Genomic DNA, 14,862 nt, shown 5'->3' on the forward strand with positions numbered 1-14,862 from the left:
ATAGTTTTTAGTATTTTTTAATAAATTATTAAAAATTAGTGGATTGAGTTTTCAAAAATTAAAAAACGCCCAAGCACGGTTAATGTTTTCCTCTAGTTCCTGTGAAAATTTGGTGATGTTTAAATAATTCCAAGACACTTTGGTTTTAAATAGTGTAGGAGTACACAGATACCTACGTTTATTATCTACTACGTCTTACTAGAACTGAACTTAAGTCCCAATTTAACATTAATTATTCTTATTTTTTAACTTTTCTTTTGTCTCCTGATAAGATTACGAATTTCAGCGAGTACGGTTAAAATTGGAATAAGTTGTTTTCAACTAAAAGGCAAAAATACGCAGATGTAGAGTGCCTTTAAGGCCTTAAAACAAAATTGAACTCTTAAACAATTTTTGTAGGAAAAAATTGTTCACTGGTTTGATTTGTGTTTTAAATATCTAATCTATTTTTTTGTAAACAATTTCACTACATACATACTAAGCATCAAAGAAATAACTTTAATAGCTTGTTATGAGTTGCTTCCGTTTTTAGTTGTCTCAAAATATCTAAAATATTTTACAAAATATTAAAGCCGTCAGTTTTTTAATATAAATGTTTCGGCCTACCTGCTGACAGTCATCAGTTATCAGTAAACGGAAATATTTACCAAAATCTACAAAAATCACATTGAATTTAGTACATTAAATATAACGTGCAAATTAACTTCAATGGATATTCCTACAGTAATATTATATTGCATTAAAAAGAAAAAATAGATTTTATATTTAATTAAGTTTTTTAATTTACGGAAAATTAATACACTACCTATTCGTCATGAATATTTATATTTATAATTCTTTTGTTTTTATAATGAAATTTGATTTTGACCTTGCTTTAGAATAATATATTACATTTATTTGTTATGTGTAACCGTATGTAGTCTATCTACGATACAGCTGAGGTTCGCCTACGAGGAATAACATAAGCAAATTTAAGTAAAATGGAAACATATTCATCAAATGATTCAGCGATAAGAATAATCAATGCGGTTAAATCTTATGGCAAAGGTTCAAATGTACTTAATGGTCTTTACATGGATGTACCAACGGGAGCTATGTATGTATTTTAGATGGTATATTTTTGAAATTAAATAAAATGAGTTTTTTTTTCGTTTTAGCGATTCAAAAAACACTTTCTTATTTAAATTATCAAAATGCCAATTATTGTTAAAAAAAGTTATACTTATAGTTGTTATATAAAATAATTCAAAATAATTTTAAATTTATAAGTAACTACAAACAAAACTCAAAATAATACATATGTGTGTAATTTTTAAAATTTAATACAATTTTCAATTTTAAATAGTTATGGTCTCCTGGGTCCAAGTGGTTGTGGCAAAACTACATTATTAAATCTAATAATTGGTACAGAAACTTTGAATTCAGGTGTTGTAAATGTACAAATAGAATCTAAAATGGATATTGGCTATATGCCTCAGGTAAAAAAATACAATTTATTTTACAATACATATTTTAATCATATCTTATAATAATTAATATCGATATTTTTTAATTGTCATATGTTTCAGGGAATTTGCTTAAGTAAATATCTCACGGTACGCGAAACACTTATGTATTATGGTTCATTATATAATATGCCCGAAGAAAAGATACTACAAAAAACGGCTGAACTTGGTGAGAGTTTGGACATTCATTTTTTTAATTCACTTATCAAAGATCTAAGGTAAATAAAATAGTAGAAAGAAAGTTAAAATAATTACGATGTTTAATCACTCTGTACAATGTGATCTTGGAACAAAAATTAAAATACATCTATCGTTTATCGTCGGGTCAAACGGTTGAACTTGGATTTTCTTTAGCACGTCTAGTTATTTTTAAATCAGTTCCAGAGTTTTAAATAATTTACAAAACAAAAAACTGAATTTTCTTTTATTTATTTGTGTAACAATTATATAAATGGACAGAACGCTTTAAAAATATCAAACAAAACTGTAATTGTTTTACAACTTTAGGGGCAATTTAAAAAATAACTAGTTGTGCTAGAAATAATGTATTAGTCCTCGTTCCAAAAAAAAAAAAAAACTTTCGTTGTACAGTGTTATAATATCAAATTATACTCATTAGACATTAGCAATGAAAAAGCAATTTTTATTTCAGTGGAGGACAATGTAGAAGAGTGTCCCTTGCAGTTAGTTTATTACACAATCCAAAAATCTTAATATTAGATGAACCGACAGTAGGTCTCGATCCTATTTTATGTTCCAAGTAAAAAATTATATAATTATCAAAACAATGTGTACATTTTTATAATCTATTGAAAAATTACTTATTTTTGTTATTTAGCATTTGGGATTATCTGGCAAGTTTGGTAAAAAGAGAAAATAAAACTGTAATAATTACCACTCACTACATCCAAGAAGCCAATAAAGCAAACATTGTACGTATTTTGACATAAAAAAACATTAAACACATCTTATTCAACGGTTTACCAAAAAGTAGCGTATCTATATTTTAATAGGAACCGAGACTTAAGTGTATTAGAACTAGATAAATGGATATCCGAATTATCTGAATAATCTGGACAGTTATAACAAATGTTTTAGCCCAGTTCTATCCAGCCTGATCCGATTTGGCCTGAAAAAACATTTAACTGGCTAGAACTATGCTGAAACTCTGGAAACCATAAAATCAAGGTTTACATGTAACAATAACATAGAAAGTTTTCGTTAGGCGTGGGACCACAAAAATTCAAAGAAATAAAAAATAAGATCTTAACATACCATGTCTATGTATCTCAATTTGAAATATTTCCTAAAAAAGTTTTTAAAGTCTAAACCGAATAAAAAAAAATATTAAGTTAAAAAAAATTATTTTTATTTAGATATTTAAAAATAAAAGCACGGATTGGTTTTTTATAAAACCAAAGTTTCATCTTTAGTTATTAAAAAATCGTTTTGTTAAAAATATAACTATATACTTAAGCTTTTGCTAGTATTAATATTAAATATAATATCATAATAATTACATGATATTAATTTGTTTATATTTTGTACCTTAATGTGTTTCCAGATAGCTTTTATGAGACAAGGAAAGATAATAAAAGAAAGTTCTCCTCAGAATATACTGTCTCATTATAATACTGATTCGTTGGAAGATGCGTTTTTACAAATTATAACAGAATCTTCTAAACCATTGGTAAAAAAAAATTACTACTAAATATGTTTGTCATGACAAGTTTTTGTTTGTTTTATCATTCTGTGATTAGGTGATTGAAGAACCATCACCGAGCTTATGTCCCGAAAGAAGAAGTACAACATTATTCGATGTAATTCAAAATAAAGATGTTGCTATTTCCAAACATAGAATCTTGACGTTATTCAAGAAACACTGTCTTACAATTAGTAGAGATTTTATGTACGTAACGGTTGTTTTCTACAGATCTTTGTAGATATTTAGGATAATGATTAAAAAATATGTTTTTATTTCAATTGTTTTAGATTTTTCTTTTTTATGTTTGCGTTGCCGGTGTCTTTGTGTTTGTTGCTGAACTTAACTGTTGGTAATAATTTTAAATACATTACTTTAGGAGTGCAAAATAAGGAAACCGATATGTCTAGCTGTAAAACTATGAATAGCAGTGGATGCATTTTTGACGACAACTATAATAGTACATTGAGTTGCAGGGTGATTAACTACCTGTATTCGCACGATTACGATTTTGTGAGTAAAATTTAAAGCTACACTGAAAGAACTTAAAGGTAAAAAAAAAAACGTTTCTATTGTGTTAAATATTATAATTTATAAATTTAGATACAGTTCAATGATACAGAAACTGCTCTAAAAGCTGTCAATAAGGCACAGATATATGCATTTATAAGTTTTCCCAAAAATTTTACACAAGGGATTCAACAATTTATCAATGGTGATAATAAAATATCAGTTAATTCTCAGTTATTTTCGTATATTGATAAAGCAAGTGAGTAAAATATTTACTATAATTTACAAATATGTTTATTGGGGTAAATAATTAAAAATTGTCTTAAATGTTTACAAAAGGCTTTGTATACCACAAAGAAAACTTAAAAGGGGAATAGGACAATCATTTAATTCAAAATTACTTACTTTTTTGCCACCCTACCTTACCTATATAGTTAAAATATTGATTGTTTTTAATGTATTGAGTTGTAATATTAGTTAGCCGGTGTCCTTCGCAAAAAAAAAGTTTGTTAAGTAAAAGTGTGTTAGAAAAAAAGTATGTTACCTGTTAAACAAATTGCATAATATAAGTACCAGCTGATACGACTTAGAAAACATTTAAAAAATAAGACTTGAAGTTTTTTTTTGCATTTAGACGGTTGCATGTAATTTTAACATACAATATTAACATACATTTCAATACAAATGTTACAGATATGTTAATAAAATCTCAAATTGAGGGTCATATTACTAATGCATCAATAAACGCAATAAAAAATGAAATAGCTCGATGCTCGTTCGGTACGAAATTTATGACACCCTGGGTAAGTGATGTATAGCAGTATTTTTTCATTAGGCACCTATTGAGTTTGTGCTACAACGTTTTTTTTTTTATTAACCAATTATCTGATCCTATTTAAGAGACGGATCACTTTCAACTTGTAAAATTATTTTGTTTAAATACTTAATAGTATTATAATAATACTTGAACACTGGACTTTTAAACAAAAACAAAGTTAAATTCAAATGTATATACTTATGTAGGATACTCCGGTCCTCGGTACACTATTTTATGTTTTGAAGACTTTACTCTCCTTATTGTCTACCAGCACTCAGCAGTTGTTTGCTAGATTTTATTTTCAAAACATCACTAGTAATTTATGAAGATAATATATTGTCCATTGTATGGCGCAGTGGTATAAAGCGTTAAGAAGACGCTACGCGCATATATTTTGTTGAGAAAATATAGTCAATTTATCGCAAAGAAAAGGTTATATTTTTGCAAAATTTGTTATGGTTTAGAATAATTATGCTCACAATTATTGTTCGTCAAACTATTAGTTAAATTACAAGTACCTATGTATTATATTTCCCCTAATTTCAAAAGTTATACATATTTACATAAATAATTACAGGAACCAAAGTTCGTGTATGGAGCAAACGTTACTTCTCAAAAGCATACCGCCTTAGGAGTGATTTTAGTTATGTGAGTAACGAATTAAAAATACAACATGAATATTCCATTATTTAAAATTTCATTAATTAGTAATTTTTTTTTTTTAATAATAATTATTATCATTTGTTTTAATACATACTATCATGCATAGTAACTGGTTAGATTTAAAAAAAATTTAGATTTTTTCAAAAAGATTTAATTTTAAAATTGTTAAATGACGTATCAATTTGTAAAAAGATTTTGAAGAAAATATTGCGGAATAATTTTGTGTGAGTAATAGTTGCTCATAAGATATTGTGCAGTCAATGTCCACAGCAATATATTTCTTTTTTTTTTTACCAAATACACAATTCATATTAAATCATTTAAACGGCAAATATACTTTATACCGTATACAATTATTCACAAATACATTTAACTGTACAATTTCAATTTTTTAACTACTAATATGTATTTACCTATACAAAGAACCTATACTATATTTACCTATACCTATACTAACATGCCTATGGAATTATCTTTAGATGTATATTTTACTATACAAGCGTGTGTTCTGCAAGTTTTATGCTCGAGGAAAAACTGGATGGCCTGCTTAGTAGAACTATGACAGCAGGTGACAAATATTTAATTAATATTTTTAAAATAATTAATTTAAGTATAAACATAATTCCACTATTTAATTTCGTTATTTATTATGATTTATCTCAGGCGTTACAATGTTTGAAGTTATCACTGCATATTTAATGCTGCATACATTGGCAGGTATTGTTCAGACTGCTATGTTGGCATTTCTCGCGTTCTACATTCTACAATATCCGTTGGTAACTGACGTCTATTTTGAAATATTTGTTGTCCAAACCCTAGGAGGTTGGCTTGGATTCTTTTTTGGTAATAATTAAATTATGCAAAACTATTTTATAACTACTGAATGTTTATAATCATTTAACTCTTAAAACTTATAGTAGCTAAATTTTATTTTTTATTTTTATAATGCAAGTTTAAATAAGACAACGATGTATAAATTCAGTTTTTATCGTGTACACACTAAGATTCCTACAGGCTACAACCCTCAACCCCGCCGTATTTTGCTTATACTACTTAGACAAATGCGAAATAGTAGTGATTTTAAGTTATAATAATTTGTAAGAAATTTGTACACATGCTTAGTTTTAATTCATTAAGCGTATTTCCTGTAAGTGTAGAAAAAGCGTTTTTTTTTATGGTAGAACATTTCACTGAAGTATACAAGAAAGACACACATAACCATAAGCGTATAAATTGAATATGATTATATTGAAAATGATTAATGTATACCGACCTACTTTATTCCCTGTCATTGTTTTATTATACTATTGTTGTATTATAACATAGGTGTGTTCGTTGCTGCCTTAGCGAATAACAGCAATGAAGTTATGCAGATGACACTTGCAATGGGATCAGTGCAGATGTTTGTGGGCGGTACTACATAATTTTTTATTATTATTAAATTTAATAATTGTTCATCGTACTTTTAATACTAAAACATACTTTAAATTGTGTATTTTTAGGACTTATCTGGCCAGTTGAAGCTCAATCCGAAGTTATGCAAAACATTTCTAGAAACCTACCCATGAGCTTATTAGGGACAGTACTTTCAAATGCAATTCTAAGAGGCTGGTCTTTAATTAATCCAACACATATAAACGTTCTCATAAAAATCATGGCAAATTTTTTATTGATTACACTGTGGTTCTTGGGTTTAAAGCTTTTTAAAAAAAATCCATGGATTCACAATTGAACTTATGTTAAAATGATATTATATAAATGTAGTATAAATATTGATTATTGTTACATGTCAATTCAGTTTATTATTTATTTTAAGTTTATGAGTTACAGTGTACACATGCTCCTGTTAAAATAACTAAATGTATTATTTAAAAAAAAACTGAAACCTACATTCAAATAAATTATTATTTTTATCGTATAATAATCGATTATTTTGTTCACATTTATTTTATAAGGTTATATATATATATTTTCAGTTAATAATTCAATACTATGTAGGTAAGATGCTCCAGGCCAATTTTCACCAATGCCAGTGTATTTTTACACGAACCGATTCATCCAGTTTTTCTAACCCACATATCTCTGGTTCCTCTTATGATAAGCTTTTGAAATTTTAAGTGTAGATTAAGCTCGAGTAGCTTAGGTTACTGTAAGGAATTGAGGCCTTAATAGTAAGCCTTTTCAAAAGGGGAGAATTTCAAAGTTTTCATTTTTGTTACTGACATCATCAAAATTATAAAACACTTCCCGTATTCAGGTAGAAACGTGAAATATGACACAAAGGTAGGTGTAACTATAGGGAAAATTCTGAAAGTTGCAATTTTCTTAAAATGAATGCCGCTTTAGGGCGTGTAGTTCTAAATGTATGATGTGACGCGCATGAATATTGCTTGATTAGATTAGCACGGATTTTTATTAATTTAATCACAGATTCCCACGCCGTCGAAACAAACGTTCTCTTTCCGTGTTACAATATGGCAATTTGTTTGTAATTGACAGTAAATACTTATCAATCATAATCTTTTCGTAATTTTGTTGTATTTTATTGCATTTATCGGTCATCAAATACAGAATATTATAATAACACTATTTAATTCAGTCTATCTACGTTCGTTCTAAGTATAAAAAATAATAGCAAGTGCCGTTCTTCTAACAAAATTGTATTAGAGCAAAATCTTCGAGGCGGCCACGATGCTGAAGCCGGCAAAAAGGAATGATATCTCCAACAAAAACCTAACAGTGAAAAAGGGTCAAGTTCCAGACCTCCTTCCAATAAAGTCAGTCTATCAAAGTAGTGGTAACTACGTTGCGGCCATGTCTGTTTTATGCCTCATTCATGTTTCGTTCAGAAACTGGCCAAGTGTTAAGCAATACAAATAAATGAGCAGTGTTGCTCATAAAGTAGGAGTGAAGTGAGGTTATGAACTGAAGAAATATCAGACTTGGCTACAATGTAGATAGATATCACTACTCTGATAGGCTGACTTTTTTGGGAGGGGGTCTGGAACTAGGCCTTTTTTTCACTGTTAGGTTTTTGTTGGGTATTTTAATATATTAAGGGGTTTGCGAAAACATCAAAAACTGGAATTCGGCTGTTATGTATTTTAACGGCCATTTCCAGATTGATTATATATATATATATATATATATAGTTGTATTCATCTGAAATATGTTTAAAACGTAACTGTAACGTCCTATTGAACATCATTAAGTACCTACTGTTTTCAATTTATATTTTGCGGTGCGAGTGAGAAAAGCTCAATATTGCCTCTCGGCTCTCTTTAAACCGCTTTCAGGGTTTTCTATAACAAGAAAAACTTTGTTAAGAAGAATACAAATTGTTATCATGTACACAACAAACATTTTTTTTTCCAAAGTCAACTTTTTATTTATATTTGAAATCGTATAAACAACAATAACACATTTAACCTATACATCTGTTCATGTGGCTAACGGCAGATCGCCCTTGACGCAAAATTTTCCTTCTGAGACATTCTCTGAACGCGATTCCTACCGCACGACACAAACGATCACCCTGAAAATCGTGTAAATGATTAGCACACATCAAAAAGAAGAATATTTTTTATACACCTGTAATGTCTTAAACAACACCTACCGAACAATCGTTTTTGGCGATAAATAAATGACACCACCACCTATCGCAATGTACATCTTTTGATGTGTAAAAAAACTGCTTTGAACGTTCGACTGTCGACGAGCAAAAATATACGTTTTCAATGATTTGGGCCAATATCAAGTCCTAAAAAAAATTGTATTAATAACTTAATATATATTTGGCATACGTAGTGTAGAGTAGTCTTAAAACTTCCAATTCCTATTTTTAAATTTGTATGGTTTCAATGTGTATATTTACATAAACAGATATTTGAGTTCAATAGTGACAGTTTATTTTAAATTATAATTTGGATTTCATTGTTCAAATAAAATTGGTTATTTTTTTTTTATTATAGTTTTTGTTAAAATTAATTTTTTTTTTTTTAAATTGTATTATATATAAAAGGACATTTATAATATGTTAGGTAATTTATCATATGTAAATAATGTAATTAGAAAAAAAAAAAGTTGCCATGGTCGGAGGGAGCGCTCAAGCACCGTTAGGTTGCCCATTAAGTATACTATATCGTGATCTGAGAAAAGTCTTTTTATTTTACCTTAGATTCCTTCTCGACAACCCTCAGTTCGTATCCGGTTATCCATAAAACAGCTGAGGGGGGGTGCAATTCTCCTCTGGTGTATTCCTCGTGTAGTTTTTCAAAAGAATCACGACAAGCTTTCGGATTCCTCGTCTCGGAGGCATCTAGCTCAACGCGTCCCAAATACTGTCAAGAGGAAAATAACAATAACATTTAAGTATCACAAAATTAATTTAACGCTAATATGCCGTACATCGACGTGGAAGGAACAATTTCCTGATCTTATGTCTTCTTCGTCACTAGGCCAACAGTCTTGTGGATGGTCGGGAAAATAATTATTATTTGACGCTTGTCCGCTATCTCGATGAGTCCTCTTCTTACGGACGACGATGGTAGTCTGCATTTATCCGTCTGTCCCTAAATTCAAAAGATACAAAAAAGTTTTATTGGAAGATTTCCATGGTTAATAAAAACTAAAGTGGCAGCACCACAATGGGGGACAAAACATAAGGAAGTCAGGGCGGTCATTCTGGGATGTAAGTATATTATTAGTTGTTACGACAATTGATTGTGTAAGTTAAAGCACCACTCTAAAAAAACGCTCGGATAATTGTCTATTGAATCAAAAATGTTTAACTTTAGCGGTAAAATAACTATAAAAGCAATAACATTGCTATTACAATAGTGTTGATAGTTTCTGGTTTGTTTTATTTATCCTCGATAAACTTAAAACTAGAGATTTATTTTTAAATCATAAAATCATAACGCACTGTAAATTGTAGTTTTAAGTTTAACATAAGTGCTTATAAAAATAAGTGTTTATATAAACGGCTCTATGTCGCGTGACGTGTGGCTCTATAGCTCTGTAGTCAATCACTATTATTTTTAATTTAGTGTTGTTACATTTTAAGAAACACAACAGACCTGTAAGGGCTCGAAGAAAAAAATCGAAGATAGATATAGATATTTTTCAAGAGTTTTTATATGTTAGATAAACGCTGATTGGGTGATTTACACTTAAAAAGACATTGCTTCCACAGCGAGTTACACCCAAAAAGAGTTGAACAATCGCAATTATTTTTCCGGGCAACGCCGGATAATTCAGCTTGTATTTTATAAAATATATGTATGTATTTATTACAATTTTAGGATTATACGGTGTTATTTTTTGTTTTTAGGCCAGCCTTATTTTTACTCCACTTGACCCAATATCAAAACATCAATTATTTTCAGTCTACGCCCTACGGACACAAAACCTTTTTGTAAGCTAGACGTAAAAAAAAAAAAAATAAAAACATTTTGTAGCTAACACCATTACTTTGAAGGCTTCGCATCAAAGGTATTATAAAACATTTTTATATTCTCTTGTCCCTATGACCTATTCTGACCGCATTACCTGGCTGTCACAAATAAGAAAATAGAGGGTCGAGAACGGTTCCATTTAGTTAGAATTTAAGTTCTCTAATAGATATCCCGTGCTACAACCATTAACAGCTAAGTACATGTTTTGTAACAAAATACCTCCGACCCCAAGTTACCCCAAAGGCAACCCGCTAAAGACCTGGTGCTCGCAATGTGACCTCGTCAATTCTTAGCTATTATTATTATTGTTAGGCATAGTCAAGACATTAAATATTTGAATACAATATTATGAGGTCTACGATATTTATATGGTAGTTTCTCTTAAATACCTATCTTTTACAATAGAAAAAAACTTATTATAGCAAAAATATTTAAGTTCGTGGTAAATTTCTCAATACCAAATTTTGAAATTATGTTTTTGTAGGCCATTTGAGCTAGTGAAAATTTAGACGGTTACATTTTTCTGAGCCCAATATTTTCGTTAATGTATTTAGTTATTCGACATAATATTCATAATGATTAATGTTTGTATATTTCATTATAATATTATAATGAAGTGACATGTAGGTAAGTATGTATATGTTAGGCAAGGTTTTAATTTTGGTATTTTTTGAATGAGCAAGTATAAATGAGGGGGTAATCCAGAATTGTAAACAAGGGAGACAAATAGTTTTCACATCAAACATGAAATTTAAATCCAATAAATGGACAGTAGGACGTTATATCTACCCCTTAGCTAAAATCGTAAAAACATGTCTACACAGAATGCGTTTTACATGTTCCATGATGGTTTTAGAGCAAAAACAAAGGTAACTTTTATTTTTAAATATGCCCTAGAAAATTGCATGTCCTACTGTTTTAATTTACTTTTCTCAACTTTAAATATAAAGTTCAATGCTTAACTTAATGAAAAAAAGACATGAATTGTCCTCCAAAATGTCATCTTCCACAATGTTTAGACAAAAAAAATATTTTAAATCGCTGTCGATGATGCTGTGGTAGTCGGACAAAAACAGTCAACAAACAGTTCTAATTATACATTATAGATCAAACATTTTGAATTAAAATTGTACAAAACATTGCCTTCACCGAATTACTTAATAAGTAGCGGGTATAACGCCCTCAAATAATTTATTTTTTTGCGAGCTAAAACAAATTATCGAATTTGTTTTCTAACAATAGGTATTAACGAGAAAATAGATTTTCATTTTGTATAATTAAATGAAATTGATCATATTTAAGCGAATAAAACCAAGTATACAATTTGATACGTTCCATCCATAAAATTCGTACCTCCTAAATTACATTATTATTACTTTTGAACGAAATGATCGAGTCGTGGAAAATAAACACTTTACATAATGAAAATGAACGCATCTATTTTCTAATTGTTATCGTTGTGTAGTTTAAAACCAAACATATTTTTAAGATAATAATAGCATAATGTAATTACCAAAAGAAATGATCTGAAAAACAAACCGGAAATGACGAATTTAAACTTCAACAAACGTAATTTCGAACATTCATCAACTTAACAGAATAGAATACACGTGATGATCTTAGATGACCTCGGACACAGACACTAAGAAACGTACAAACACTTAGGTACAACGTATCCCAACTGTGGTCTGTGCGTGCTGGACGCTGAAACTCTCGAGTGAAATCCGCTAAAACCGGTTTCTCCCACTTAAGTATAATGCAAACTGGCCACTTACCATCGTGATTCGTGTGCTATGGTAGGTAAATGTTTCTCAACCGTAGGTATGCCGCATGTACTATGTGTACCTTCGCATGGAAAGCGATTACTTAACCATTGCGCTGACGGGCAAATTCATAATAACAACTCGATAATTATTAACGCCAACTATATTTCGAATGCGAACCCGCCGTTTTCTTTTGACCACTTATTTTTTAAAATGGGTCATAAATAAATCGCTTGAATCAATAATACCTATTATGGCACGACAACCGCGACATCCAATATATTAAAGTACCTAAAAAAAATTACGTTTACTTTTTAATAAACATATATTGTCTATAGGAAAAAAATGTAATTATTTATCTTGTTAATAATAAATATAATAGAAGATTTCCAGATATGTCGTAAGAGGGGATTGTTAGTTTTTATAAAACAATTAAGTTATACATAAAAAAGGTACGCAAAAATAGTTTAAGATGAATGAAACACAATTTTTCCAAAGGAATTTTAGTAGTAATACATTACCTTGTGTAATTATTATATTATTTGTCGAGTCTTTAAAAATAAATGGGATATCAAATGTCACGTCGTTGTTGGCACATAGTAATTTTTAATTTTAGTACAATAGATAAAAAAAAATACAAATCCTTATACTCATCAATGCGACCGCCCAACAATATTGCTTTTTAAAACTAAAAAAAAAAACAAGAACTTTGTTAAAATTATACTTTTGAATAAATAAAAATAAAAAAGCTATCATCTTTTTATAAAAATAAGGGAGGTTCAAAATACTTAAAAAAAAAAGAGTAATAATTAAAAATATTAATTAAGACTTAACAGCAATGGTTTTATATGATTGAAAACTAATGAAAAATGATGATACTCTAAATAAAATTTAATTTAATTTCACCAAAGTAATCAAGTCCTTAGATTTTTGCTCCCTTGTATTTAACATACTAATTAATCAGGCCATATTTTAGCTTCGATGCAAAGCGAGAAGGTATTGGTTTTACTCTGATGTGGGCTTTTTTTTTCGCTGTATACACTGTAACTTTTTTAATACTAGACCAATTCCTTCGAATAGCAATTCTATTAATCACAAATTTTATCTAGTTTGTACTTTGAGGGGGGGGGGGTAAAAGTTGAAAAAGTTTAAGTCTTCACAGACGAAATTTGAAAAAACAAAAAAAAAACCGTACGAGTTTTTAAGTTAGAACTTTTATTGGTTATAATTTCGAGAAAAAGAGTCGGATCGAGTTGAAACGTATAAGAAATAATTATTTGGTATGCCTGCACACGACAGTTGTGTCAAATTTAAACTATACCCATTTCCCGCCCCCCTAGGGGGGGTACAAGTTTTTTTGTTTTTTGGGGTTTTTAGCCGTAATTTTAAAACTTTTGGGTTGAATATTTGCCAGTAGTTGGAACTTATATGTATCCATAACATATTAAACGGGTGAAAAATTCGGCACTACAGTTTTTTTTTAATTGCCGGGAAACTGCGTTTTCGCAGATTGCGTATATTTTAACAAAAACACCTAAAATCTTTAAAAAAAATTTATCAAATCATTAAAACACTTTTATGTATATCTATGCAGAATGATACTATTAAGTTTTGTGCCCAATTACCACTTTTGACTTTAAGTTTACACAAATTCAACTTTTTTTTTTTTTACTTAAGTTCTTTCCGGATGATGATTTAAATTGAGAACTGATATGAAATTCGTAATCACCGACCCAAAAAAAACAGTACAGTGGGGTCGGGGCATAGTAGAGACGGGGAGGTCACAGGTTTACAGGAATTTTTAAATCTGAAAGTGATAAAATCACTTTCGAAAAAACGCTTCGATGCAAATCGATAGTTAGTATTTTCAAGCCAGTACAGTCCAAACCAAGCACAGTATAAACCAGCAAAGTTAGAAAGTATTAAATTGACGTTCTGTATTTACAAATAAGCATCAAAGCGTTTATTTGAAAGTGATTTTATACAAGAGGACTAGTACAGTAGAGTATAGGTATAATGGAATCAAAGCAACGAGGGGACGGAGAGGTCACAGGTCTAGAGGAATTATTATAAAAAAAGTGATAAAATTGAATATGCTCTTTAGTCTATTTTTTTACAACACACTATTTGTAAAACTGTTTAAATATGTACACAAATTTTGTACAACAATATTATGCATTTAATTTGCAATGTACACTGTTCAGTAACGTTTCAACTTACTTGGAATTTATTATACCGTTGAGATTTACATGATCTCTTGTCGTGGTTTCCACAGCCTTCTGTGGAATATTTTGCTTAGATCTTTCAACGAAATTAAGCGCATTTCCAATAAAATTGATTTATTGTTATCAAACGATTTTTGTATAGCATCGATTTTTTTCATACGGATCTCTAAAATCTATTTGTTGCGCAAGTAATCTAAAAACAGACAATTTACTCTATAGTT

At 29.4% G+C, this 14,862-nt stretch overlaps 2 protein-coding genes across 2 annotated transcripts; one reads left to right on the forward strand and one right to left on the reverse strand.

Moving 5' to 3' along the window:
* Positions 1 to 911: 911 nt before the first annotated feature.
* On the forward strand, positions 912 to 7,056 carry LOC126846656 (ABC transporter G family member 23-like). The gene is made up of 15 exons (XM_050586361.1): positions 912 to 1,096; positions 1,346 to 1,478; positions 1,569 to 1,723; positions 2,158 to 2,265; positions 2,344 to 2,437; positions 3,070 to 3,195; positions 3,266 to 3,414; positions 3,498 to 3,720; positions 3,811 to 3,976; positions 4,411 to 4,520; positions 5,112 to 5,182; positions 5,677 to 5,765; positions 5,861 to 6,040; positions 6,524 to 6,610; positions 6,700 to 7,056. The coding sequence occupies exons 1-15, from the start codon at positions 981 to 983 to the stop codon at positions 6,927 to 6,929; spliced, it is 2,037 nt and encodes a 678-aa protein (XP_050442318.1). The 5' UTR covers positions 912 to 980; the 3' UTR covers positions 6,930 to 7,056.
* A 1,510-nt stretch (positions 7,057 to 8,566) lies between these two features.
* On the reverse strand, positions 8,567 to 12,329 carry LOC126846629 (protein numb homolog). The gene is made up of 5 exons (XM_050586320.1): positions 12,167 to 12,329; positions 9,605 to 9,768; positions 9,370 to 9,537; positions 8,814 to 8,957; positions 8,567 to 8,732 (listed from the first exon to the last, which is right to left on the reverse strand). The coding sequence occupies exons 2-5, from the start codon at positions 9,752 to 9,754 to the stop codon at positions 8,622 to 8,624; spliced, it is 573 nt and encodes a 190-aa protein (XP_050442277.1). The 5' UTR covers positions 9,755 to 9,768; positions 12,167 to 12,329; the 3' UTR covers positions 8,567 to 8,621.
* Between the last annotated feature and the right edge of the window lie 2,533 nt (positions 12,330 to 14,862).

Source organism: Adelges cooleyi, unplaced genomic scaffold, assembly GCF_023614345.1.
Source record: "Adelges cooleyi isolate 19-005CV unplaced genomic scaffold, UGA_ACOO_1.1 ACOO_flye_CR_arks_rails_tigmint_CR_PRNA_9, whole genome shotgun sequence".
NCBI classification, from domain to species: domain Eukaryota; kingdom Metazoa; phylum Arthropoda; class Insecta; order Hemiptera; family Adelgidae; genus Adelges; species Adelges cooleyi.

Coding starts and splice junctions, on each gene's coding strand:
- LOC126846656 (XM_050586361.1), top strand. CDS start 981: ATGGAAACATATTCATCAAATGATTCAGCGATAAGAATAATCAATGCG. Junction 3,721..3,810: donor ATTCGCACGATTACGATTTT/GTGAGTAAAATT, acceptor TTATAAATTTAG/ATACAGTTCAATGATACAGA. Junction 3,977..4,410: donor TTCGTATATTGATAAAGCAA/GTGAGTAAAATA, acceptor CAAATGTTACAG/ATATGTTAATAAAATCTCAA.
- LOC126846629 (XM_050586320.1), bottom strand. CDS start 9,754: ATGCAGACTACCATCGTCGTCCGTAAGAAGAGGACTCATCGAGATAGC. Junction 9,538..9,604: donor ATTGTTCCTTCCACGTCGAT/GTACGGCATATT, acceptor TCCTCTTGACAG/TATTTGGGACGCGTTGAGCT. Junction 8,733..8,813: donor TCGCCAAAAACGATTGTTCG/GTAGGTGTTGTT, acceptor CACGATTTTCAG/GGTGATCGTTTGTGTCGTGC.